The sequence below is a fragment of the Sus scrofa genome, chromosome 1 (genome assembly GCF_054392235.1).
Source record: "Sus scrofa isolate SSC_HxYL_T2T_F1_AM1 chromosome 1, Sscrofa_HxYL_maternal_Yorkshire_Landrace_v2.0, whole genome shotgun sequence".
Lineage (NCBI taxonomy): Eukaryota > Metazoa > Chordata > Mammalia > Artiodactyla > Suidae > Sus > Sus scrofa.
Genome location: NC_139383.1, coordinates 142,579,565 through 142,606,678, shown reverse-complemented (window position 1 = coordinate 142,606,678; position 27,114 = coordinate 142,579,565). Strand labels below are relative to the sequence as shown.

The window sequence follows — 27,114 nt, the reverse complement described above, 5'->3', positions numbered from 1 at the left end:
GTTCTACTGCTCCTACAGGCTTGCCTTTGGTAGCCCCTCAAGGAGAAAAGCTCCCCAGGAAGGAGACAGCTTTATTTCTATCCCAGTTAAAGTCCCTATCCAATCCATTAATAGCCACAATAACCTTGGTCCAGGGCATTTCCTGGAGAAGCTATAACCAGCTGGGGTTAATGAACTCTCCCTACCATTAATTCCTGGGAGAGGCCATTGGTCTGAATTGTTACTTAATTACTCTTCTGTGTACAGCTTCATAAAGCAATGAAATGCCTTCTTTCAGGAAGAACAGAGATGGTAATGGGGGTCATCAGAGGCCATTAATTTTACAAATAGTTTGTTAGAAACTACAGTATGTTAAGAAGTCAGTCTGACTCACAAATCAACTCAATGCGGTCCTTATTAAGTCAAGATCCAAAACTGCCCAGGTTTCCATGATTCAGACACACCAGGTGACAAATGGTGTAGAATCTGGTCAAAATGTACATACTCAGGTATGCAGAAATATATTCTTTATATTCTGCAACTGATCTCATCTTCCTCTCTAGCTCTGTTGCCTTAAACTGTCAGAAAAGACTCAATGAGGCCAATTCAAGACTTTTCTCAGTTAAAAATCTCTTTCAGGTAATTCCTTAGTTTTCTAGGGAGATTCTCCCTTCCAGAGAGCTCCTCTTTCCCAGGACAGTGGCAGGTGAAGAGGAAAGCTACATATCCCTAAGGAGTGTTGATGGAGGAGCTTTGGGTGTTCATGTTTCTTCCTGGTGCTCCTGGATCTGTTGACCTTTCAGGCTGCACACTGGCCCACGGGTGCTGATGACCTCGGCCTTTGCTACTGCCTGTGAATGGGAAGTCTGGATTTTGTGTCCATCCCAGCTCACCCTAAGGTCTCCCACTTACTAGATCTCTTAAACCATCTACACCACACTTTTGGGTCTAGGAACACTCAGTTGCTTTCTCTGTATACCCTATTTATTTATTTATATGGTCACACCCACGGCATATGGAAGTCCAAGTTAGGGGTTGAATTGGAGCTGCAGCTGCCAACCTACGGCATAGCCACAGCGACGCCAGATTCAAGCAGCATCTGTGACCTACACCACAGCTCATGGCAATGCCAGATCCTTAACCCACTGAGTGAGGCCAGGGATCGAACCTACTCCTCATGGCTATAAGTCAGGTTTATTATCACTGAAACACAACAGGAACTCCTGCACACCCAATTTAAAACTGTAACAACTTCCCTCCCACAAACGCAGTACACACTACCTCACTACATCTCCATCACTCATTGGTATTTCTTCCCAACATTCTCTTCTTTTATCATACCAAATAAATTTACTCATTTGTTTTGTTGCTTTTGTTATCCCTCCCCCCATCACACAGAACCACACACACACACACACCCCCCCCCCACACACACACATGCCCACACACATGCACCCTTCAGTGTAAACTTCCTGAGGGCAGATGCCTTGCTTGGCTGTTTTATTTACTCAGTCTCCTTAATGCTTAGCACAGTGTCTGGCATCCACAGGTGCTCCTTCAGTGATTCAATGTTTGTCAGAGAATGAGTAGTTAGTTGGCTACATTGTGGGATTAGACTGCTGGCCTGAGGACTCAAACCTTCCATATCAGTCACACTTGGGCAGCAAGGGAGCTCAACCTGACAGAGAATTAAAGGCAGGGGCTCCCCCTTCATACCACCCAGAAATCAAATCCACTGAACCACTGCTGCCAGAGGGAAGGTGTGGCCATGAAACATACACAACCATCCAGGCTCGGACATCTGCACAGATGATGAGAAATCGTTGCCACCCACCCTACTGTGACACGCCGCCCCACCCACCCAGTGTCAAGAGCAGAATCATGACTCCTCAGAAGGTTCTGAGATTCTATTGGATGGTTCCAGTGGGGAAACAGTAACCTCCTCAGAAGCAAACTGCCTAGGGCAGAATCAAGAAGACCATACACCCCAGAAAGGAGGTGGAGTTTATGGAAGAAATGGAGATAAAGAGGAAACCAAGGGCACAGAACAAGCCAAATTACTTACTTCTGCTTGTTTTTTCTGAGCCCTATTTAATACCTAAGATCTTAGTAACTGGAGATTCTCACAAAGGCCAGGCGAGAGAGCAGAGAGATTACTTTTATGGGCAGTTTTATACCTGCTCCCATGCCCATGGGCTCTTTAGGAAAGCAACTGGTTATAGAGCAGAAAGGAACTTAAGAACAACTGCTAACCTCTATTGATTCCTATTGTTGTGTATAAATTCCCAAGGGTTTGGGGTTGGCGAACTATCTCTGAATATATCTGCTAGTGGGACAAAATATTGACATTTCCAGCTTTATCCCTGTATCCTCACTGTATCCTTACTGAGACATAATCAGATCATGAGCAGAAAACCAAAAGGCTAGATTTTATCATGGCCAAAAAGTGAAGGGTAGAGAGAAGAAATCAGTTAATATTGTTTTTCTATATGTTGGGGCTCTTTGCTATTTACTCTGTGTTTCACAAAAGGACTCATTTCCCCAATTCATTTGATACATCTTTGCTGATATTTTAGGAAATCTATAATGGAAGACCACAAGGAAGATCTGCTGGATTTTGAGTAAGTAATCATGATTATGCAAAGCCACATCCAAGGACCAAGGGATGAAGCAGGTCTGCTGCGATGCCCTTCCTTCCTCTTCTAGTCTCCTCCTCTCCTACTCTATCCATCCCCAACTATATATTCCATCCCAAGCACGCCCTGCCCTCCTGAGGCAATAGCTATTATAAATCCCCCATCCAGGCCAGCCCGTCCCAGGTAGGACTTGCCTTTCCAAAATCATCTCTCCTTCTTACTCAGAAGTCCCTCTGCCTCACTCCCTTATTTATGGTTAATCCTTTCAAAGGCAAACTAATCAATTCATTGACACATAAGAAAAGTTTACTGCCAGCTTTCTAGACTCTAGTGTGACCCTTTTTTATTCCAACTTACTTCCTCAAAAGGGATGTTTGAAGTCTTGAAAGTGAATGCCTGTACCATACACATGTGCCCCTGGAGTGACTCTCATGGTAGATTCTCAAGCTTTGTAGCAGGCACTGGAGGAGAAGTTTTGAGATGGCAGTAGAGAGGGAAAAACTGAAGCTCTACCTGCTGGTGGAAATCTCCTGTGGCTCTGCACAAAGTTGGGCCCAATCATAATACATGTGCCAGCTGCCTGTATAAAAGTACTCAAAAAAAGTGTACGGCAAAATGAACTTATGGTTACCAAAGCGGACAGGTCAGGTGAGGGACAGACTGGGGGTTTGGGATTGGTATATGCCCCAACTGATATATGGAATAATTAGCCAATGGGGACCTGCTGTATAGCACAGAGAACTCTACACAATATTCTATGATAATATATATGGGAGAAGAACTCTGAAAAAGAATGGATGTGTGTTTATGTACAACTGAATCACTTTGTTGTGTAGCAGAAATTATCACAGCATGGTAAATCAACTACACTTCAATAAAATTTTTAAAAAATCAACCACTTCAAAAAATGTATTGCATGAGAAAATTTTGTGAACAATTTATCTGAGAAACCAATGCTAGAGGCTATTTAAGGAAGAAAGACTTCTCCTGGAAACAGAGTGGAAGGCCACTAGTATATTGAGCATTTTGGCAGAAAAAGCCTGAGAAAAATCTCCTTTGCTGACTGAGTTGAGAATTATTGAAACAAACTGTAGAGCATGACTATGAAATATGATTTTTTAAGAATGAAAAAGGAAAGAGATGCTCCCAGAAACAGCCAGGTTAATGAATTACATGCCTCCTAGATATCCCCTTTGGTCCAGAGATTATTGATCTTAAGATAACTAGCCCTTGTTCATTTTTGGGACTGAGTTTATAGGTCAGAGAAAGTGGAAATCTTAAGATTGGCCCAGTCAAAAAGGAACATTAACAGTTTGAATATGGACCTTGAAAGGGATATGCAGAGAATAGATGAAGCAAATCAGGAACTTCTTCTCAAAATTCACGAGAAAGAAGATGAGATTCAAAGGTGAGTGTCAGGGTTTCATGTGAGAAGTTCCCAAACCAGAGGACAGGGTGGGAGAGAAGTGACGGTACATTTTCTTGTTTGTACTAGAGACCTAAATCTTGTACAACAAAGTTTCTTCTTCATTCTTTGGCATTTCTCTGTTGTTCAAACCCCAAAATTCAGCAAGTTTTAAAGAGATTCCTTTAAAAACTGGGTGATATTTACCCGAGTTGAAAGAACACTGGGGTGTTTGACTTGAGCATGAAAAAAATCTTGCTTTTCCTGGCTTGAAAGTGATTCTGACTCAAAGGATCCAGGAAAGAATGGTTTCCAACTTGAGATTCAGGTTTATTGTCATCTAAGTACCCTTGAAACTGATGTGTGTTTTATCAGTTCTGAAACTGCCAGTTCCTCGGTGTGTGCTTGTGTCATGCAGGCTGGAAAGTGAGATCATTCAGACCAGAGACCTGGCAGAGGAGGAGGAGTGGGAGAAGGAGAACTTCACCACAATGGAAAGGGAAAGAGCCTTGCAGGAGCTAGAAGAAGAAACAGCCAGGCTGGTAAGCTTGGAGCTGGGAAGGGCCATTTGACAGGCTTTATTCATCATCCTGTCTCTCACCAACTGTCAGATAAGCTAGTCTCTCATTTTGACAGACAAGGAGTAGACATCTCAAAAGTCATGGCAGGGTGTTCCATCATGGAAGGTTGTGTGGAGGGCCAGATTTCTTGGGTAATATTTAGTATTGGGAAGGAAGGTTATGTGGAGGGTAAGGTTTCTTAGGTAATATTTAGTATTGGGAAGTCCTGCATGTGGGCATCTCTAGTCCTGTTAGGTTGGTGTCCATGTACTGAGATCAAACCACAGGTTCTTTACCTGACATTATGCAGTATGGCATAGTTCCTGTAGGAAAATATCACTGGAGTGAAATGGTCAACAATAAACTGAATAAAGACAGACTATGATGTGCAGACATACACTTAGACTCTGCTTCTTTCTCTCAACAGGAAAGGAAGAATGAGACTCTGGTCCACAGCATAGCAGAACTTGAAAGAAAGGTGGGATGGGGCTCTTGTGTTCCCCAGTGTTCCCACAGCATCCCATTAGTCATCAAAGATGTGAGGGAGGGAAAATGATTATAGGGGATCCCACATGTCAGAGAGGTCTGTTCTGGGGATGGGTATGACTCCTGTTCCACTCCCCTGAGGCTGAGCCTCATGATCCACATGCCATGGATATTCCCTGCAATGTGAGATGAAAGCAGTGGGTGAAGTATTCAGGGTATTCAGCAATCCCGTGGATCCTTCATTCTATTACAAGAAAATAGATTCCACTAAACACCCTGTGGAAGTGGTTGGCTGGCAACTTGTAGTAAGAGGTTAATTTTACTTACATCAGAGACTTTTAAAAAATGCTAATTCCTAAGGATTCCATTTTCCTTTTCTAAACACCCTCTCTACCTCAACTCCTACCCAGAATATGGAGGAATGCTTATGATTACACTACATCACCCAGCATGGATGAGGGGTTCAGGAAAAATACTCCTGCCTTCAGCAGACTCCAGCTTTGGTGGTGAAGACTAGTGAGAGGAGGAAGGTAGAATAAAAATGTTTCTAAGGGCACCAAGTAACCACCAAGAGACCATCTGCTGGCAGCTTTATCAGCTGCAAAATTACTGGCCCCCACATACCAGAGAATACCCCTATCTTCTATATTTTTCATTTGATGTATTTTTCATTTGCAATGTATTTCTTTATTTAAAAATGTAGCTTACAAGGAAATCACAAAAGGCAACTAAGTGTGAACAAGGCAATCTAAAGGGAACCCCAGAAGAATCAAAGGTAAATGGAAAAGCAATCCCTTTTTTTAAATTTCCAATTTTTTACTGGATTGGCAGTTGACTTACAATGTTGTGTTAGTTTCAGGTGTACAGCAAAATGAACCAGTTGTACATATACATATATCCATTCACTTTCAGATTCTTTTCCCATATAGGTTACTACAGAGCACTGAGTAGATCTTCCTTTGCTGTAGGTATAGTAAAGACCTTCCTTGTACAAATAGTTTGTCCTTGTTACTCATCTGTTAATCTCAACCTCCCATTTCATCCCTCCTCCCCAACATTTCCCCTTTGGTAACCATAATCTTTGAATCTGTTTACGTTTTGTAAATAAGTTCATTTATATCATCATTTTTTTAAGATTCTACATATTAGTGGTATCATACAACATTTGTGTTTGTCTTACTTCACTATGATAATTTCTAGGTCCATCCATGTTGCTGCAAATGGCATCATTTCATTCCTTTTTATGGCTAATATTCCATTGTACATATGTACCACATTTTCTTTATCCATTCTTCTATTGATGGACATTTAGGTTGCTTTCTTGTTCTGGCTATTGTAAATAGTGCTGCAATGAATATTGGGGTGCATGTATCTTTTAGAATTATGGTCTTCTCTAGCTATTTGCCCAGGAGTGAGACTGCTAGATCATATGGTAATTCTATATTGAGTTTTTTAAGGAATCTCCATACTGCTCTCCATAGCAGCTGCACCAACTTACATTCCCACCAACAGTGTAGGAGGGTTCCCTTTTCTCCATACCCTCTCCGGCATTTGTTATTTGAAGACTTTTTGATGACGGCCATTCTGACTGGTGGGAGGTGATACCTCACTGTAGTTCTGATTCGCCTTTTTCTAATAATTAGTGATGTTGAGAATCTCTTTATCTTAAGTGGGTTTGGACTATGTGACCAGGAAATAAGCCTTCAAATGGAAAGAAAGTCAAAGTTGGGATAAATTCTTTGTGGTTTTTGTTGTTGTTTTTTACCATGTCAGACATAAGTCTGGGCACAGAGTACTGAATTTTCCTCTCTTCTTAGCGAAGAATTTCACTCTGAAGCTGCATTTTTTTTCCTCTCTTCCATGAGGAAGAGCAGAACACAAACACATATATAACACTGGGGGCAACCAGAGTCCCTAATTTAAATCCTGACCCCAGCACTTAGTGTTGTATATGAAGTTGGGCCATTTAATCTGTCCCTCCTAGCCTCAGTTTGAAAACTGAATGAAATTGTGCACATATTCCTTGTCTTTCTTGAAGTCACAAAACTTCCAAGTTAACTATTTAAAAGTCTGGCTGAGGCATATGTATGAATTCATACAGGCAGAGTTAGGATCTGTAAATCTACTGTGTGCTAGGCAATTTACATATCCTGTCATTGAAGCCAGTCTAGAAAAGAAACCATTAAACTGGTCTTTCAAATATTTAGTAGTTCTACCTGCTTAGTGCACCATACACTGCTTATCATTTCTCTAATTTTGTTCTAAAGCTAAGAAACTGGGTGTAACCACAACCCATCTGATCAAAGGTGCAAGAAGAATTAGATATTTACTTGCTTTATTCAGAGAGCAGATAAAATTCTAATTTGATACTTTCTGTAGAACTGTGTCTTTGTCTTTGCCTTATCTAATTTTCTTTAGCTACTTTGCCTATACTGTGTACATGAAACCTCTGAAGATATGGAAACACTGAAAATAGAAATAGAAAATGAAAAAATAGAGAATTATTTCCCTACCTACTTTTGGCTAAATTAGTGTAGATGGACACACACACAACACACAAATAGGAATTTAAAGCCACCAAATATGCTTGCTTGGCTGTGCTAATGCAGGAAACTTATCTGAAAGAAAGAAATCTGGAGCCTGCATGTACATCAGGATGAAACTGAAGCAAAATCTAGAAAGGATTATAAAGCCCCTTGGCTGTCTTGGTGAACCACAGCAGTCAGGAGATTGATTTTCTTCCTTCTGCTCCAAACAAGTTTTCCTAACAGTAAGCCTGCCAGAATCTAGTGGTGCCACTTCAATGTTGGCTATGTCAGGTGAGTTGAACTGACAGAGAGTTCCAGGTGTTGTCAGAACAATGGCCATTATTTTTCCTGGCAGCAACAAGCCCAACCCTAAGGAGTTTTAGAGTATTATTAATCCTTTGAAATGTTCCCTTTTGCCTACCTGTTTCACAGAATTTGTAGGGTGGTATCTCTAATTATATGAAATATGCAGCATTTCCTTTGCTTCCATTCCTCTTGGATGCTGGTGATCAGTTCAGAAGTTTAATGGGTTACCTGATTCAATATAGCCTTTGGCATATTTTGCTCTCTAGTTCTGAATGTAATTGACTGGAGGAGGGGAAGGAACTGTTAGAAGAGTCCAGGTGTAAAATAATGGTACCTGGTGAAAGCGGGAACAGCCCAGCTGAAAGGAAAGGAAGGAAAAACTGCAGTCATATCTACTCTCCCTACAGAATATACTCCAAATGCATGCATTCTTCTCTATCTACTAATACTGTTACTACACCTCTCTTGCAAGACACAGAACCCTCACCTGGATGCTGAAGTAACCTCCAAGCTAGTCTTCCTGTTTCAACCCTTACTGCTAAACAATTTCACTCTTCTTAAAGACTCTTCTTTAAAAACAGATTAGATTGTGTCTTTACTACCTGAAGTTCTCTGTTGGCTTCTCACTACAATTAGAATAAAGAACCAGACTTTTTCTAGAAGGTATAAGGCCCTACATATGTAATCTCATCAGTGGCTACTTTTCCCCACTTTACCTGTATCCCCCTGTGCTCCAGCCATATAACTTCTTCAAAGGTGTGCAACTTGATAGTCTTGACGCTTGTTATAACCTCTGCATGGGACCTTTTTCCTTCAGATCTCCGTTTGGCTAAGATTTATCATTTATATTTCAGCTCAAGCCTTATCTCATCAGAGAGGGCTTCACCAGCTACCTATAATAGCCCTTAAGCCAACACCCACTCTCATCACGTTACTCTGCTTTATTTTCTTCATAGCACTTATCATTATCATGTTGGCTTATCCGTGATGTACCCCACTAGAATGTTAACTCTTTGAGGCAGGGAGCCTGGGAGTCCTGTTCGCAACTGTATTCTCAGTCCTCCCCCAACACTTTCCCTGTCACTCCAGTATAGTGGCTGATAGAGAACAGGATTTCATCAAATATTCAAGGACAGAAAAGAATGAAGAAGGGTATACGGAGAGAGAAAGCAATGAGTATATATAAGGAAAAGGAAGAGCCACATTTTCAAAATTGATGTTTTTCTAAGAGAAATAGCTAAGAATTATAAGTTTAAGGGCAAAGGAAGCACTGATGAATGCTTAGTGGTCAAGAGTGTGGAAGTACAGGTCACCAGGCAGCTGCAAAGGACACTAGATGGTTTCACTGCTCTCCATCAAAAAGATATGTAAACTCATACCTGATGCACTTCAACCACCTGTCCAAGTGAGATGATAACCTCTGTGATAGCATTTTAGAATAGAATCCTGTTTTTGCCTTGCTGAGTTACCAGCCTCCTTCCCTATCTGTAGGCTAAGTTACAACAGCTGGAAGCCTCCTGTGTGGACCAAGAGAAGGATCTGGCCAAGGTAATGACAGTAACTTCAATGTTACTTCTCTCACAGGAAGGGGGAGACTTGACTCTTGGTCAGACAATGGAATGCATTCTTCAAATAATCTGAGTTATATAATAAGGTTCCAGATCCAAAACCAGCAATGGAGTCAAGTGGGGATGAAGGAAAAGAAGATGAACACAGTCTCCTGGGTTACCTTCTCCCCAACATTTTTATAGAATATAGTCCATAATCTGTATCTTTAACAAATGAGTGCCTTTTCTTCTACCAACTGTCCCCAAACAATTTCCATGGGACTATAAAATGGAGCTTGTTTATCCTCAAAAAATGAGCTTAAATGTGCAGAAAAAAAAAAACATATTTAGAACAATCAGAAAACCACATTTAAGGCCTGGGACACAGGAAAAAAAACAAGTATCCTCTTCACTGAGAGAAATTTAAGACTAAATTTTGAATCCCTAGGTAATAGAAGACTATGCATTTGTGGCCCAGCTCTGTGAAGATCAGGCCCTCTGCATAAAGGTACAGCCTTTCAGTCAAGGGAAAAGCAAAGGAGTTGTTCACGTACAGGGTGAAATGGAACCAGGCTTCTCAGAAAATACTGTCTGGAACAATTATAACTCTTCAAAGTGTCACTCCAAAGGGACTTTAGGGTCTTTGACACTCCACCACCAATATTTTGATACTTCCCTGGTCTCCCAGTCTCTGTGCCCTTAACTTAATCATGAGTACTTTTCCTATTTTTAATCCCAGTTACCCCCAGGGACCTGTCTAATGATGAAATGTAGTATGAGATCAGTGGTGGTGAGGTGGTGGCTAGGAATAAAACAAAGTAGCAGTGGGTATACCAAACATTCAAGTTACAATGTAATAATGCATATTTATTATGATTATGATTAGAAAAAGCATAGGACTTGAATCAGTAACTGTGCTTTCTTTCATTTCTCTTTGAAGAAGTACCAGGAAACTTTGAGGAAAATAGAGGAAGAACTAGAGACTCGGTTCCTTGAGAGAGAAGTGTGAGCTTTGGCAAACAAAGGAACATCCTGGTTTTAGTGGTAACTCCATCTCAGCCTGGGTCAGAGCAAACATCTCTCTGACTAATTCCAGTTTGAAACTGCATGAGCCGCAACAGCACAACATCACATACATTTCCCCTCCATAGAGAATGGGTCAACACACAACCAACCAGACCAATTTTATTATTTTTACTGCTATTATCATTTTATTTAAAGGCAAAGAGAGGCAAAGAAGTCATGATATAAGTTTCTAAAAATTGTTTTTCAACCCAATTATATTTGAAAACCACTCTCCCATGTAGTACACCAACAGCTACTTTATTTATAGTCTTTTTGACAGAGACTGTTAGTTTTATTTTTACCAGCATCAGTAAATCCCTTGCTTAAAGTAATATAATCTTTTGTTGGTCAAATAATCATCAAGAATATACACTACACCTTTGCTCTTAAGCTTGGTCATGGGACTAAGTTATGATTAATAGGATGTAAGCAGACAAACTTTCCTGTATCTTCTACATATTCCTCTAAGAAATGGTAAGTCCCCATGCCTTACCCATCTTCCTCTTCACACATTACTCCCCTTTACACCTTGAACAAAACCACACCAACTTTAAGATGCAGGCCCTTCTCCCAGCCTTCTTAAAAACACTGTAGAAACACATCTCCCATCATAATTTTATCACATTACCAATTACTCAGGTTTATATTAAAGACATCAACATGTGCTTTAAAAAAATGTTGGTGGTCAGGCATCTTGGTAAGTAAAGAATTATATTTCACAAAAAGGCATTAAAACTAACACTATCCTCACTTCCCCCAAATATACAGAAACCCAACACTATGAGATAGGCATGACATTAATCTCCAGGCAGAGATTAAGGCTAACATATTATGAAACTCAAACTGTGTACTATGTTAAACATAAATTTTTTAAAAAGCTTCCCTCCCAAAAAAAAAAAAATACACCTTAAGTCTGTCATAAGAGCTTAAAAAGTGAGAAACTAAGACTTAAAACCTCACATTTCTTGCCCCTCTTTAGAAATTAAATCTTAATTCAGTCAAGAAGTATCTCTATTTATTAAATATTTTAGAACCCTGGGATCAAGACAAGAGACTCAAACTGCTTACAGCCTCTAAATTGATAGGTACACACCATGGCCTGGTATCCAGGGCACCAGGATTTGGAAGTCCTTGACCCTAAAGGACACCATCAAGTGCCCTGAAATCCATCCTGAGCACTAGGTATGGCTTGACTACTAAGCAAAGACTTCTAGAACAAGGCTATTCAACAGAAACTTCTATGCTATCTATGCAGTATCCACTCAGCTACCTACTGAGTACTTGAAAAATGAATAGTGTGAATGAGGAACTGATTTTTATTTTAACTAATTTAAACTGAAATAGCTACATGTAGTGACTAGCTACAACAGTGGACAGCATAGCAATAGAATATAAAACTGCTTTTAAATAACAAAAGCATAGCATGAATCTTTGAGTGCTCTTTACCCAATCCCTATCTTGGTTCTTTTCCCCCTAGATCAAAAGTCATGAGCATGAACTCTGCAAGCAAAGAGTGTAATAGCCAAAATAACCAGGTAATTTCCCACCCAGCTCCAACTTCTTGAGTGTCATCACCCATCAAAGGAGTTTTCCAAAAACGTTGTAAGCCACCAAATCCCTATCAATCTTCCCATGTGCATTTTCCAAGAACAGTACCACAAATAATCCCAAAGCATTCCAACCTTAAACAAAAACAAAGAGGATGCTAAGGAACAACTGTCTTCCCTCTTATGGCTGTGCAAATGATCTGTTCTCAAAGAAACCAGCCTGAAGACCAGAGAGAGTTTAGAATGGAAGCAAAAGTAACAGGAGCAGAGGGTGCACTCTATGGAGAGAAGGCCAATGCGTGCGTCTCTCTCTCTCTCTCTCTCTCTCTCTCTCTCCACCACACACACACACACACACACACACACACACACACACACACACACACACCATGCTTCCATCTCCTGAATTAACAGCAGTCTTTCCAGATGATCGCAACATGGTCCTGAATCTTTCACAACATAGCACCAGTGCGTCTGTCACCATCTAATCAGAATTGCCCCGTGATTTAAAACAAAGGAAGTAGTCACTTCTTTGTGATACAGCTTCAGGGTCTGCTCGTCTTTAACATCAGGATGTCACAAGAACATATGCAAAGATCTGAAGGAAACAGATTTGGAGGTAGACCTCCAAAGCCTTCAGGTCTGCTTGGTGCCTTGTGGCAGCAAGTACAAAGGCTAAAAGATAAGCTTTTATTGGACTTGAATTGTAATTTATATTGGCTTTAGAGCCAAAGTTAACATTCATCAGAAATTTTATGTTGTTGAGATATATGGTCTTTTTAACCTCAGAAAAGAGATGTCATTTCTTCCTTAAAAGCAAATATCAACATTGGACTATTACCCTTGAGGGTAATAGTTTGAATATATGTTTGAATATATGTTAAACCAGGTGGACAGTGACCATGGTTCCCGCTGTCTTGAATAAGTTATTCTGGTCCTGAGCTTATGTATTCCACTCAGCAAACAAGACTCCTGAAATTAACTGAAGTCCATCTCTCTAGAACCAAGCTTGGCATGCTACCTGGTGTGTCCCACGATCTATTTTCAGTGACTCCTCAAAGCATTCCCATGACCACCTACCAGAGAAACAAACAACCATCATCATTAAGATTATCAGAGTCTCATAATGGTTCAATGACCTATGATGTCTGACCTATCTTTATAAAGAGGTTACCTGAGCAGCTGACCAGCTGGCATGCCACTTAATCTCACTCAAGCTATAGAATCAAATGTGTAACCCAGAAAGCTTCTTTCTAATTCCAATTCTGTCAGCCTCATTTCTGCAATTTAAAAAAAAAATGATCATAACTCTGCTTCCTTTTTATCTCACAAGGAAGTTAAAAGGAAATGAAAGGACTGAGAAAATATTTTGGAAGAGAGATTTTACAGAAATCCAGGCTCTATCTTCATCTTTATATTTTTATAGCTTTTAAAATTTATCTCTTAGGCTATGTTTATGTGGTTTTTGTAGCCTGTAAACATCTCTAAGAGTCACTGGCTAAATAGAAGGCAAAAGTATACTTTAGAGAACCCAGAATGTGGACTCAAAGGACCTGGGTTCCAGGCCTGGTCCTGCCACTTACTAGCTGTATAACCTTGGGCAACATTCCTTACCCTTCCGTGCCTTCATTTATTCCTATCAGTACATAAAAAGATAACACGGAGTTTTGTGTTGCCATGAGCTGTGGTGTAGATCACAGAAGCGGCTCGGATCCCGCATTGCTGTGGCTCTGGCGTAGGCCAGCAGCTACAGTTCTGATTAGACCCCTAGCCTGGGGACCTCCATATGCCACAAGAGTGGCCCTAGAAAAGGTAAAAAGACCAAAAAAAAAAAAGATAATGCAATTATATGTGTGTATGTATGTATATATTTGTCTTAGAACATTTCACCTACTTATGCATATGAGAAAAATTGTAAAATATTATCTAAAATAACACTTAATTAATGGCTGACAGAATACTATTTGTCAGTGAAAACTGCCTCCAGAAATTGTTTATCAATCTCCTTTCTTCTTCTCCCAGGATAACTCTCTCCAAAAGAAGAAAACAGGGTTCTTTAAAAGGTAAGTAAATATCTTTGAGTAAACTTCCCAGAAAAATGGGAGTTCTACTTACTCATCCTGACAGACAGCAAAGTCTAGATGAGGAGAACACTGTACACACACATGCATACACACAAAAACATAGTCAACAAATTTGTGTCATCAATGACTACATTTCTTGGTTCAATGTTACAACTTCCTTGTCCAAAGGTAATTACTTATCTCAGCTTTCCAATATTAGAAGCCAATGGCCTTGCAATAATTAGAAACAGGAATCTTATCACCTAAAAGTGATGTGGCAAATCTCATACTTACTCCTTTTTCCCTTTAACAATTTCAACTAGTTTGATGTCTCTGGTTTCCCAGAAACATCAGTACACTAGAAATGGGGAGATCCTTTTCTGGTTCATAAGCATGATGATTGGGTTTTCATGCTATTGTCTAAGATGCGCCTCCTTCAAACTGTGATACAATGTCAGCACATTACCCCCCAACAGGAAAAAGAAAAATAAAGATAGGGAGAGAGTTTCTAAATGCAAGTATACCACTGCCTGACAGCAGATAAGAGAGAAAATAACTGTGAAAAAGAGATATCCCATACCAGTATCCACCACATAATAATTGCTCAGAAATCTTGTTAAGCCAGGTAAGAACTCAAGATTCAAACAACTAAGTGGATATTAGTCCTGAGGGAATCACTATGATAGCAAAGTAAAATTGATATTCATGAAGCCCCTGCATTTTCCAAGAAAAGGTCAAATTATGTTCAACATCGTATGTTTAAGACATAGAGAAACATATTTAAAGTGTTATGAAATGTGATTTAGAAAGAGTCCAATCAAAATGGTTAACATGAAATTATTGGTGCTTAAAGGTCACCTACAGTGGTCTGAAAAATGCTAAAGACGAATAACCCTTCATACAAGATACGTGAAGTTCTAATCCAATATCCCAAAATACAATGTTCCCAGAACAATGGGCAGAATTTCCCTAGAAGCCCTTGGTCACCTCCCCCCATAATTCAATACCAGTGAGCAACATGGTGTTGCCCAAGTGAATGCCTGGGATAAGAAATGTCTGCCTTAAAGAGAGTTGGTGTCCTGAAGAAACATCAGCCCAGCAAGTCTACTTCATCATATCAAACATCAAATGCCTTCCCTCTAGTTCATATCCATCATCCTTGGGGCACTAGTGTACTATATGCTGACAAGAAATAAGAAAGCTGTGCTAGTCCTAAGATTTTCCCTGGGAATATCCTCCTGGAGCCTTTTCAGGAATACTGTATCCAATGTGGTGGGAAGAGGTTTCTAAAAAAAAAGTCTTTTGATTCTAATTTTGACCAAGATGCCGTAATAGAATAGATCCTGGTTCTTGTTGCCAAGATTAACTCTACAGGAAAACTTAAGAAAACTAGAGGGAAAAGGGTTGTATTTGACTGGTGAATGGAGGTGGGCCGGGAATTGGTCCTGGGGCAGAAGGCAGCCCAGCAAAGGGAGATAAGGGTAATATAGCAAAGGAAATAGGGGAGGTTGTCCCATGTAAATCATATTAAAACTGCAAGGGCAACATAATTTGTCAGTTTAAAAAAAAAAAAAAAAGGACTACCCTAAAGAAATGTATAGAAATTTACTTCGAAATATTTAAAGGCAACATGAATGAAAGAACAGAAATACCACGATCTTGGATGGGAAGCCTTAATATTATAAATATATCAATGGTCTCCAAATGATTAGTGGAATCAATTTAATTTTAATCAAATTCCCCAAAATATTTTTCATGGAATTGAATAAAACTATACTAACATATATAGGATATGGGAGAGTAAAAGGTCAAAAATAACCTGGACAATTTTAAAGAAGAGCAAAGGGTGAGAAACATGCCCTTTGAGATATCAAGACTTAATATGACTGGGACTTTGGGGTTAGTAGATGCAAACTATTACATTTAGAATGGATAAACAATGAGGCCCACTGTATAGCATGGGAACTATATCAGTCTCTTGGACTAGCCCATGATGGAAGATAGTACAAGAAAGAGAATATATATATAAAACTGGGTCACTTTGCTGTACAGCAGAAATTGGCACAACATTTTAAATCAACTATACTCTAATAAAAAAAGAAAGAAAAATAAAATATCTAATAAAAAAAGACATAGGAATAGGAAAATCAACCAGTGGAATAGAACAAAAAATTCAGAAACAGTGCACATATAGAAACTTAATATATAATTATGATTGTATGTCAGAGGGGAAATGAATGATTGATTGTTCAACAAATACAGTGGGGGGAAATGGTTATCCAGAAGAGGAAAAAAATAAGATTACATCACTACTATACTGTATAACAGAAAGCAATCCCAGATGTGTTAAGGATTTAAATGTTGATTTAAAAGAAAAAAACTTACAAAATTCAGCATTAGTCATCTACTGCCACATAACAAATTACCCCCAAATTTAGTGCCTTCAAACAACAAACATTTATCAACTCACATTTTCTGTGCATCAGAAATCTGTGAGCTACTTAGCTGTTAGACCCTTTCTAACAGGATCTGTTATGAGGTTGCAGTTGAGATGCTGGCTGAAATGACATTCAATAGAAGGCTTGGCTGAGACTAGAGGATCCATTTCCAAGGAAGCTGACTCACACAGCTGATTGTCAGCAGGAGGTCTCAGTTCCTCATCACATGGACCTCTCCATCAGGCTGCCTGTATGTCCTCACCATCTGACAGCTGGCTTCCTCCTGAGAGTAAGGAGGAAGCTGCAACAATTTTAGTACATAGTCTAGAAAATCACACACTGTCACATCCACTATATTCTTTAGAAGTAAGTCATTAAGTCTAGTCCATGCTCCAGTGGAGAGGAATCCCTTCAAGGGGGGAGTATCAAAGAAATTTCAGACATATTTTTAAACTACCATAAGCTCTTAATAGAAAATAGTATCTTTTAGGCCTTGAGTATAGGGAATGATTCTTTAATCAAGACACAAAAAGTAATGATTCTTATTAAAGGAAAGGTTGATAAATCAGACTTTATTAAAAATAACTTTTGTTCTTTAACACCTTGGAGCAAGTGAAAGTTATAGAGGGAAGATATTCAAATACACACAATGGAAAATGATTGATAGCCAGAACATACGAAGAACTCCTACAAATCAATGAGAAAATCCCAAAAACATAGTAGATTAATGGGCAAAAGGAAATACACAAAATGACTAAGCCTATGAACAGATGTTCAGCATCATCGTTCAACAGGGAAATGCAAGCCAAGACCACAATGAGATATAACTTTGTACCCATTTGACCGGCAAAACTAAAAATCTGATGATATCAAATGTTGGAGAGGATATGGATCCTCAGAAACATACACCGTGCTGGTGGAGTATAAATTGGTGCAACTGCTTTGGAAAACAATGTTCCAAAACAAAAATAAAAACAAGATAATTTCACTTAGTAACAAATGCTAAAAGAAAATTAAACATGGTAATGGAAGAAAGAACGGCTGGGGCAGGCCAGCATATGGGAAAAGACTGCCTTTATAAGAGGTTGTTGGGATGGAGATTTCTTGATAGAAGGAGTCAGACATGCATTTAGGTATGACTATTTTGTTCCACTTTTTCTAACCTCTCATTAACTTTTTCTTGACTCTTTCCAGGATTTTTCGATATTTCTTTTTCACCACACTGTTTTTCATCAGACTGCTGGGCTACTTGTTTTTCCATATAAGTTTTATAAATCCAGATCTCTTTGTCAATATACTGCCCAAGATACTGAGCAGGAACATCTTGTGGAAACTAAGATGCTTCCTCTTTCCATCTCTCACGCTTGAGACAGAGGATGTGTTACCCCACTGACCCCAAGAACCATCCTTGAGCAAAAGAAGGCAAGTGGTATCTGAGTCTGCAAACTAGGAGACAGCAGAACTTGGGGAGGGAAGAGGTTTTCTTCAGTTTTCCTCGAGGTTTGCCTACTTGATTACCTTCCCTCCTTGTGTTATCTTTCCAAGATTGACCTTGCCCAATAAAGAGCTCTGTCAAGGGAAATCTGTGGCTAAATGGATAAGCTAAATAGTACCATAGTGAACAAATGATGTATTTTTGGAATAACATCGTAGAGGCTCAGCAAAGTTAGAGTTGATCAATTCTTCTAGTGAATCCTAAAAATCTAAGATACTGGATCCCTGCAAAGCAGAAGATTGCTCACTACCTATATTAGAATTCTTTGGGAGTTCTTGTTGTGGCTCAGCAGTAACAAACCCAACTAGTATCCATGATGACTCGGGTTTGATCCCTGGCCTCGATCAGTGGGTTAAAGATCTGGCATTGCCATGAGCTGCAGTGTAGGTCACAGATGAGGCTCAGATCTGGCGTTCATGTGCCTGTGGCATAGGCCAGCAGCTACAGCTCCAATTTTACCCCTAGCCTGGGAACTTCCATATGCCTTGGGTATGGCCCTAAAAAAAAAAAAAAAAAAACCTCTTTGGTTGCAAGTTACCTTAGCTTAATCCAATTTATAATTTTATAGCATACAAAAATGTACTGCTTCATCAAACTAAAAATCTGGAGTTTCAGGAAGAGCTGGATCCTGAAGCCTTAAAGCAATGTCACTGGAGTTTTATCTCTCTCTCTCTCTTCTCCTTGGAAAGGCACTTTCCTTTTAGTGGGAAGATGCTGCCAACAACCTAAATTTTATACCAGATTAGCAATCTTAGCAGAATGAAATAGTCTTTTCTAATAGCTCCAGCATGAGAGTTCAGATAAACTGACTGAGCTGCGGTCAGTTGTCTATCCCATCCCACAATCAATGTGGCTAAAGGGACAGGAATACTCTGATCAAGCATGGATCCATGTCTGACCTTTTGTAAGGGACAGGGGAGGTAAGGAGATAAGAAAAAGATAAGACCCTGACACCTATGGTCAATTAATCTTTGACAAGGGAGGCAAGAACATAAAATGGGAAAAAAGAAAGTCTATTCAGCAAGCATTGCTGGGAAACCTGGACAGCTGCATGCAAAGCAATGAAACTAGAACACACCCTCACACCATGCACAAAAATAAACTCCAAATGGCTGAAAGACTTAAATATACGACAGGACACCATCAAACTCCTAGAAGAAAACATAGGCAAAACACTCTCTGACATCAACATCATGAATATTTTCTCAGGTCAGTCTCCCAAAGCAATAGAAATTAGAGCAAAAATAAACCCATGGGACCTCATCAAACTGTAGAGCTTTTGCACAGCAAAAGAAACCAAAAAGAAAACAAAAAGACAGCTTTCAGAATGGGAGAAAATAGTTTCAAATGATACAACTGACAAGGGCTTAATCTCTAGAATATATAAACAACTTATATAACCCAAAAGCAAAAAAGCCAATCAATCAATGGAAAAATGGGCAAAAGACCTGAATAGACATTTCTCCAAAGACGATATACAGATGGCCAACAAACACATGAAAAAATGCTCAACATTGCTGATTATAAGAGAAATGCAAATCAAAACTACCATGAGATACCACCTCACACCAGTCAGAATGGCCATCATTAATAAATCCACAAATAACAAGTGCTGGAGGGGCTGTGGAGAAAAGGGAACCCTCCTCCACTGTTGGTGGGAATGTAAACTGGTACAGCCACTATGGAGAACAGTTTGGAGATTCCTTAGAAATCTATACATAGAATTTCCATATGACCCCACAATCCCACTCTTGGGCATCTATCCAGACAAAACTATACTTAAAAGAGACACATGCACCCGCATGTTCATTGCAGCACTATTCACAATAGCCAGGACATGGAAACAACCCAAATGTCCATCGACAGATGATTGGATTCGGAAGAGGTGGTATATATACACAATGGAATACTACTCAGCCATAAAAAAGGATGACATAATGCCATTTGCAGCAACATGGATGGAACTAGAGAATCTCATACTGAGTGAAATGAGCCAGAAATACAAAGACAAATACCATATGATTATCACTTATAACTGGAATCTAATATCCAGCACAAATGAACATCTCCTCAGAAAAGAAAATCATGGACTTGGAGAAAAGACTTGTGGCTGCCTGATGGGAGGGGGAGGGAGTGGGAGAGATCGGGAGCTTGGGCTTATCAGACACAACTTAGAATAGATTTACAAGGAGATCCTGCTGAATAGCATTGAGAATTTTGTCTAGATACTCATGTTGCAACAGAACAAAGGGGAAAAAAATGTAATTGTAATGTATACATGTAAGGATAACTTGATCCCCTTGCTGTACAGTGGGAAAATAAAAAAAATTTTTAAAAAAAGTTCTGTACCTTTGTTTGTAGTGATAGTTAGGAGGTTGTATTTATTTGTCAAAACTCATTGACTATACTCTTTAAGTGGATGAGTATTTTATTTTACATAAATTATGTTTTGATAAAGTTTAATAATAAAAAATGAAAAAAAACGAAAAAGATAAGAGAGTCAGCCCCACATAAACTATATGGAACATGTTTCCCAAAAGCAAAAGGGGTACTCAATTTCCAGAGAAGGGGGAAAGGATCTGGACAGACAAAAGCAGACACTCAATCACTAGTTTTAGCCTTACATATAAATATCCAACTTTGGCAATTAAATAAACTCTGTAGCTCACATTCATGTGTCTCTCTACCAGCTAAAACCATAGTTTCTCATGTGGTACATATATACAATGGAATACTACTCAGTCATAAAAAATATCAAAATAATGCCATTCACAGCAACATGGCTCCAACTCGTGATTCTGATACCAAGTGAAGTACGTCAAAAAGAGAAAGACAAATATCATATATCACTGATATGTGGAATCTAAAACATGGCACAAATGAACCTATCTACAAAATAGGAACAGACATAGAGAACAGACTTGTGGTTGCCAAGGGGAGGGGGGAAGGGGATGGACTAGGAGTTTTGGGTTGGTACTTGCAAACTAGTACATTTAGAATGGATAAGCAATGAAGTCCTACTGCATAGCACAAGAAACTATGTCCAGTCTCTTGGAATAGACCATGATGGAAAATAATGTAAGAAAGGGAATGTGTATATATGTATGTCTGGATTACTTTGCTGTATAGCAGAAACTGGCAGAAAATCATAAATCAACTATAATTTTTTAAAAACTGTAACTTCTCAAGATCATAAAATAAATTACTTAATCTTGAGATAACTACTTGAGATTGAGATAAACTACTACAAAGAGCTCAATATAAATATGTGAAGAACCAGGTCTCTACAGTTAAAGTAAGCAAGGTTCTAAAATAAATAGCATACGACATATAAACTCCTTCACAAACCTGGGGTAAACCTACATATGGTCCAGCCACCTATCTTTCTAATTAATTGCTGAACTACTCACATGCCTTATTAACAAGATATATTCGAACTCCCTTTTGAACTTTCCCATTCTCCTAAATGATCAGGAGCCTTAACACCGCTGACGTCCAAGAGCACAAAGAGGTCATCCTGATTTCCACATCCTCAGGAAATGAACTTTAACCCTGGTTCACTGTCATTGCTTCTTGAGGCCACACGATGTCACTGTTGAAAACTGGCCCTACACAGGCTGATTAAATAATTAATCATCCAAATTCAGATACATCTGATAATAAAAAAGGACACTAATTATGTCAGGACAAGAGATATCAGACAGGACTGTTTCAGCAAACCAGGACATGTGGTTATCTTATATATTATCCAAGATTCTGTTCACATGGTGTATTTTGGTGCAGCAGCTGGGTCCCATTTTTTCAGTGTCAAGGGTGCCCATGATCAGGGCCCTGGTGTGGGAGCTCAAGCTGAACCTCTCCTTCCTTTCATATACCCAGATACATGTTCCAAGGTCAAGTTCCTAGAGGAGTTATACTGATTCCAATTTCTGCCACTATCACCTTTGCCTCCACAGGAAGCCCTGTAGGCTGAGAAGTCAAGCTACTCTCAGGAAACCCATCCCCTTAGAGAACCGGAAGTTGGTGTGAAAATTCAACCTCAAAACATAAGGGCCCAATGATACCCTCCAAGGGAGGCTCCGGGGTGCAAACCTTCTTTTCCAGGCACTTTCCAGGCTTTTCTGGAACTTCTTCCCCTTGAAAAGAGAAGTGTTCTACCCCACACATTAAGATACCTTAGCAGATCCTGAAAAGAGTTTGCTGTGACACTCACTCAGCCACTTTACAACAGATGTGATGACCATGATCATTAATTCCATTTGTTAAGTACTTATTATGTGCCAGACACTTTACTGTTTCATGTGCATTATTTTATTTAAAACAAACTTAGGTATCCATTATACCCAGTTTACAAATAAGCCCGTTCTGAGAGCAAATAAAATAACCAAAGTTTTGAATTGAAAGAACCAGAATCTGTGCCTGCGTCTGGCTCCAAAGCTTGGCCTCCAAAACCTCTGCTATTTCTAACAGTAGACATTGACCAGACAGCTGGCCTGGCAGAGGTTGGGGCATAGTCCAGAATTGTGGGATGTTCATCCACTTGTGAAGGAATAAACTGCAGCTGTGGCTGCATTTATAGACAAATTAGGCACCAGGGAAATTCTCAAACTATAGATTCACAGAACTGGCAAAGAACTTAGAGATTTAATCATTCAGACCCAGTGAGGCACTTTCCCCAAAATCACATACCAGTTAGGGACAGAACCAGGAACTTGATCTCTTGAGCATTTTTCAGTGGCCCTTCAGTAAACTAGCATTCCCCAACTCTTTACAGTCAGGCACTAACATAATGAAGATATTGTGGCAATTGTTATTCAAAGCCAAAATCAAAAGTACACTCCTGTATTCTAAGGTAAAGGCATAGTTCTTAGGTCTGGTGAAATAAACCTCCATATTTCTCTCCCTGCTTCCAACAGGGGGAGAGAAGAATAGATGACACTTGGCATGCATGAACCTTTTTTTAGCAGAGCACACGAATAAATCTTGAGATATGCAAAGTGTGGATTATGGGGGAGTGATAAGTGCTAAAACTCAAATGCTCTTTATAATAATGAAATACATGGAATTTTTGTTACATCCAGGAGGAGAAGAAGCAGGAGAGAAAAGTGAACAACATGTTAAGACACTGAAATCCAAGGTGGAAATGGATAAGGGATTTTCAGAAAACCAGGAAAGCTGATAATCAATTTTAGACTATTTTCTAAGTGGTGCTGCAATATGTGCTCGTACATGATTACTTCACTGGCCAGCAAAATCTACCAGATACAGTTGTAGATATTTGTCTCTACACATTGCCTTTTGTTGACTCTTACAAGTGAATTCTGGGAGAAAAGAAGTTGTTAACTCTCAAGTTTGAGTTAATGCTGAATCAGAGATAAAGAAACAGCCAGAAGGTACAGAATAGAAAAGTAAATATGGAGGAATGATTTGCAGAAATCTTCAAAAAAAGAACAAAAAACAATACATGTAATGGGGAAGATAGTGGCAAAGAAATGTTATCATTAAAAAGTGGGGTGGCTCCTGGTGATATCTAGATTGTACGAGAATCACATACATCTCTTCTTTCCTCTTAGTTCTCTCCAGAGTCAGACTAGTATCAAGATTTTCTCCTGTGTTTTCTTCTAGGAATTTTATGGTTTCAGGCCTTACATTTAAATATTTTGAGTAGATACATTTTGAATTTTTTGTGTGTATTGTGTAAGATAATGGTCCAATTTCACTCTTTAGCCTGTGGATATTGAGTTTTCCCAACACCATTTATTAAAGAGACTGTCTTTTCCCCGTTGCACATTCTTGGTTGGTGTCTTTGTCAAAAACCATATTTCTGTGGGTTTAATTCAGGGATCTCCATTCTGTTCCATTGATCTGCGTGCCTGTTTTTATGTCAACAGTTTACTGTTTTGATTACTACAGCTTTATAATACAGCTTGAAACCAAGAATTTTGATGTCTCCATGTTGTTCTTACTCGATTGTTTGAGCTATTTGGTATCTTATGTGGTTCCACATGAATTTTAGGATTTTTTTTTTCATTTCTGTGAAACTTGCCATTGGAATTTTGATAGGCTGTACTGAATCCAGATTGCTCTGGGTATCAATTCTTCCAATCTATAAACATGGGAAATTTTTCCATTTATTTACATCTTCTTCAATTTCTTTCAATGCTGTTTAATAGATGTCAGTGTACAGATCTTTACCCCCTTGGTTAATTTTATTCCTAAGTATTTTATTCTTTTTTATGGTACTGTAAATGGGATCATTTTCCTAATTCCTTTTTCAGAAAATATATTGTTAGTTCACATAAACACAACTGATTTTTGCATGTTGATTTTATATCCTGTAACTTTACTGAATTATGATTATTAGTTTTAATAGTACTGTGGTGGGAGCTCCCATCGTGGCTCAGTGGTTAACGAACCCAACTAGTAACCATGAAGTTGAGGGTTCGATCCCTGGCCTTCTTCAATAGGTTAAGGATCCAGCATTGCCATGAGCTGTGGTGTAGGTCACAGACGCAGCTTGGATCCCGTGTTGCTGTAGCGTAGGCCGGGGGCTGTAGCTCTGATTCAACCCCTAGCCTGGGAACCTCCATATGCTGCAGATGCGGCCCTAAAAATACAAAAAAAAAAAAAAATTGGTGAAGTCTTTAGGGTTTTCTATATATAAAAGATCATGTCATCTGCAAACAGAGACAGTTTTACTTCTACCTTTCAAATTTGGATGCCTTTTATTTCTTTTTCTTGCCCAATTGCTCTGGAAGGACTTCCACTGCTATGTTGAATAGAAGTGGTTAAGAGTTGACACACCTGTCTTGTTCTTGATCTTAGAGAGAAAGAGAGAGAGAGAGAGAGAGTGTGTGTGTGTGTGTATGATATTTTCTTGATCAATTCATCTGTCAATATTTAGGGATTTTTCCCTTATATTGGCTACTATGAATAATGCCACAATAAGCATGGCATCAGTTTACAGAGATAACTAGTACTAGGAGGCAGAACTCAGAATCACAGAAACAGTTATAAAAATAAACATTTTATTATAGTATAATACACATAAAATTTACCATCTTAACCATAAAGTGTATAGTTCTTAAGTACATTCATATTGTTATGCAGCCACAACCACCATCCATCTCCAGAATTCCTTCCATCTTGCAAAACAAAAACACTTTACCCATTAAATAATAACACCCCATTCCCCCTCTCCTAATACCTGGCAACCATTATACTTTTTGTCTCCATGAATCTGACTACTCTAGGTACCTCATATAACTAGAATAATACAGTGTTTGTCTTTTTATGACTGACATTTCACTTAAGAATAATGCTCTCAAAGATCATCCATGCTGTAGCATTTGTCAAAACACCCTTGCTTTTTAAGGCTAAATAATATTCCATTGAATGAATATACCACATTTTGTTTATCCATTCATATGTCAATGGACATTTGGGTGGCTTCCACATTTTAGCCATTGTGAATAATGCTGCTATGAACATGACTGCTATGAAGATACCTCTTTGAGACACTGCCTTCTATTATTTTGGGTATATACCCAGAAGTGGAATTGTTGGATCATATGGTAATTCTATTTTTAATTTTAAGGAACTGTCACACTGTTTTCCATAATGTTTGTACCACTTTACATTCCCACCAAGAGAGCAAAAGGGTTCCAGTTTCTCCACATCCCTGTCAATACATGTCATTTTCTGTTAGTATGTTTTTTTGCCACACCCACAACACGTGGAAGTTCCCAGGCCAGGAATCAAACCCACACTGCTGTTGCAAACTGAGCCACAGCCGCAGCAATGCTGGATTCTTAATCCATGGCACCATACAGGATTTTCTCTGTTAGTACTTTTTTTTAATATAGTAGCAATCCTAATTGGTGTAATGTGGTATTTCTGTGTGGTTTTGATTTGTATTTTCCTAAAAATTAGTGACGGGGAGCATCTTTTCATGTGCTTACTGGCCATTTGTGTATTTCTGAATAAATGTCTTTTCAAGTTCTTTGATCATTTTTTAATCAAACTGTTTGCTTTTCTGTCATAAAATTTTAGGAATTCTCCATATATTCTGGATATTAATCTTATATCATGCATGACTTGCAAATATTTTTCCATTATCTAGATTGCCTTTTACTCTATTGACAGTGACTTTGATGTATATTTTTTTAAATTTTCATGAAGTCCAATTTGTCTATCTTTTCTTCCATTGCCCACGCCTTTAGAATAATATCCAAAAAATTATTGCCAAATCTAAAGTCATAAAGCTTTTGTACTATGTTTTCTTCTAAGAATATTACAGTTTTAACTATTATGTTTAGGTGTTTGATACATTTTGAGTTAATTTTTGCTTACTGTGTTAGGTAAGAGTCCAACTCATTCTTTTGCATGTGGATATGGATTTGTCCCAGCACCATTTGCTGAAAAGACCAATCTTTCCTCGTTGAATGGTTTTAACATCCTTGTTGAAAATCATTTAAATATATATGCAAGAGTTTATTTCTCCACTCTCTATTCTGTTCTAATGATCTATATGTATGTCTTTATACCACATTGTCTTGAGTGCCATAACTTTGTAGTAAGTTTTGACATCAAGAAAAGTATGAGCCCTTTAACCTTGTTCTTTTTCAAGATTGTTTAGGCTCTCCACTGTACTTTGAGATGCCATATCAATTTTAGGATTGGATTTTGTACTTCGGTCAAAAAAAAAAAAATCAAGATTTTGTTAGGAATTTCACTGAAGATGTGGATCACTCTGGGGAATATTGACAGCTTAACAAAATTAGTTATTTTAATTCATGAACATGAGATGGCTTCCCACTTATTTATGTCTTCTTTTATTTCTTTCAGCAATGTTTTCCAGTTTCCAGTGTATAAGCCTTTAAGTTCCTTGATTAAGCTAATTCCTAAGACTTTTATTCTTTTGGAAGCTACTGTAAATGGGATTGTTTTGTTAATTACCTTTTCTGAATTGTTCATTGTTAGTGTCTAGAAATGAAACTGATGTTTATGTATTTATTTGTGTCCTGCTACTTTGCTAAATTTATTAGTTCTAATGGGTT

The 27,114-nt window shown here is 38.7% G+C and overlaps 1 protein-coding gene and 1 non-coding gene across 15 annotated transcripts in view; both read left to right on the top strand.

The window, feature by feature from the left end:
* The first annotated feature begins 1,860 nt into the window (after positions 1 to 1,860).
* Positions 1,861 to 27,114, top strand: part of TMCO5A (transmembrane and coiled-coil domains 5A) — a 28,241-nt gene continuing 2,987 nt past the window's right edge. The window contains exons 1-12 of one of the 14 annotated variants that reach the window (XM_085003422.1): positions 1,861 to 1,972; positions 2,553 to 2,600; positions 3,874 to 4,023; positions 4,439 to 4,562; positions 5,008 to 5,058; positions 5,770 to 5,841; positions 9,392 to 9,448; positions 9,896 to 9,955; positions 10,388 to 10,452; positions 11,990 to 12,047; positions 14,082 to 14,122; positions 17,755 to 18,136. In XM_085003422.1, the coding sequence (XP_084859548.1) occupies positions 2,566 to 2,600; positions 3,874 to 4,023; positions 4,439 to 4,562; positions 5,008 to 5,058; positions 5,770 to 5,841; positions 9,392 to 9,448; positions 9,896 to 9,955; positions 10,388 to 10,452; positions 11,990 to 12,047; positions 14,082 to 14,122; positions 17,755 to 17,953 (912 nt within the window). In that variant the 5' untranslated portion in view covers positions 1,861 to 1,972; positions 2,553 to 2,565 and the 3' untranslated portion in view covers positions 17,954 to 18,136. Of the gene's footprint in view, positions 1,978 to 2,552; positions 2,601 to 3,866; positions 4,024 to 4,438; positions 4,563 to 5,007; positions 5,059 to 5,769; positions 5,842 to 9,391; positions 9,449 to 9,895; positions 9,956 to 10,387; positions 10,512 to 11,989; positions 12,048 to 14,081; positions 14,123 to 17,754; positions 18,143 to 23,136; positions 23,449 to 27,114 lie in introns of those variants that run through there. The other 13 variants (XR_014832066.1, XR_014832068.1, XM_085003368.1 and 10 more) reach the window with 13 other exon arrangements.
* On the top strand, positions 14,495 to 14,597 carry LOC146406404 (small nucleolar RNA U13). Its single transcript, XR_014832453.1, has one exon. It is a non-coding gene; the product is annotated as a small nucleolar RNA U13 (small nucleolar RNA).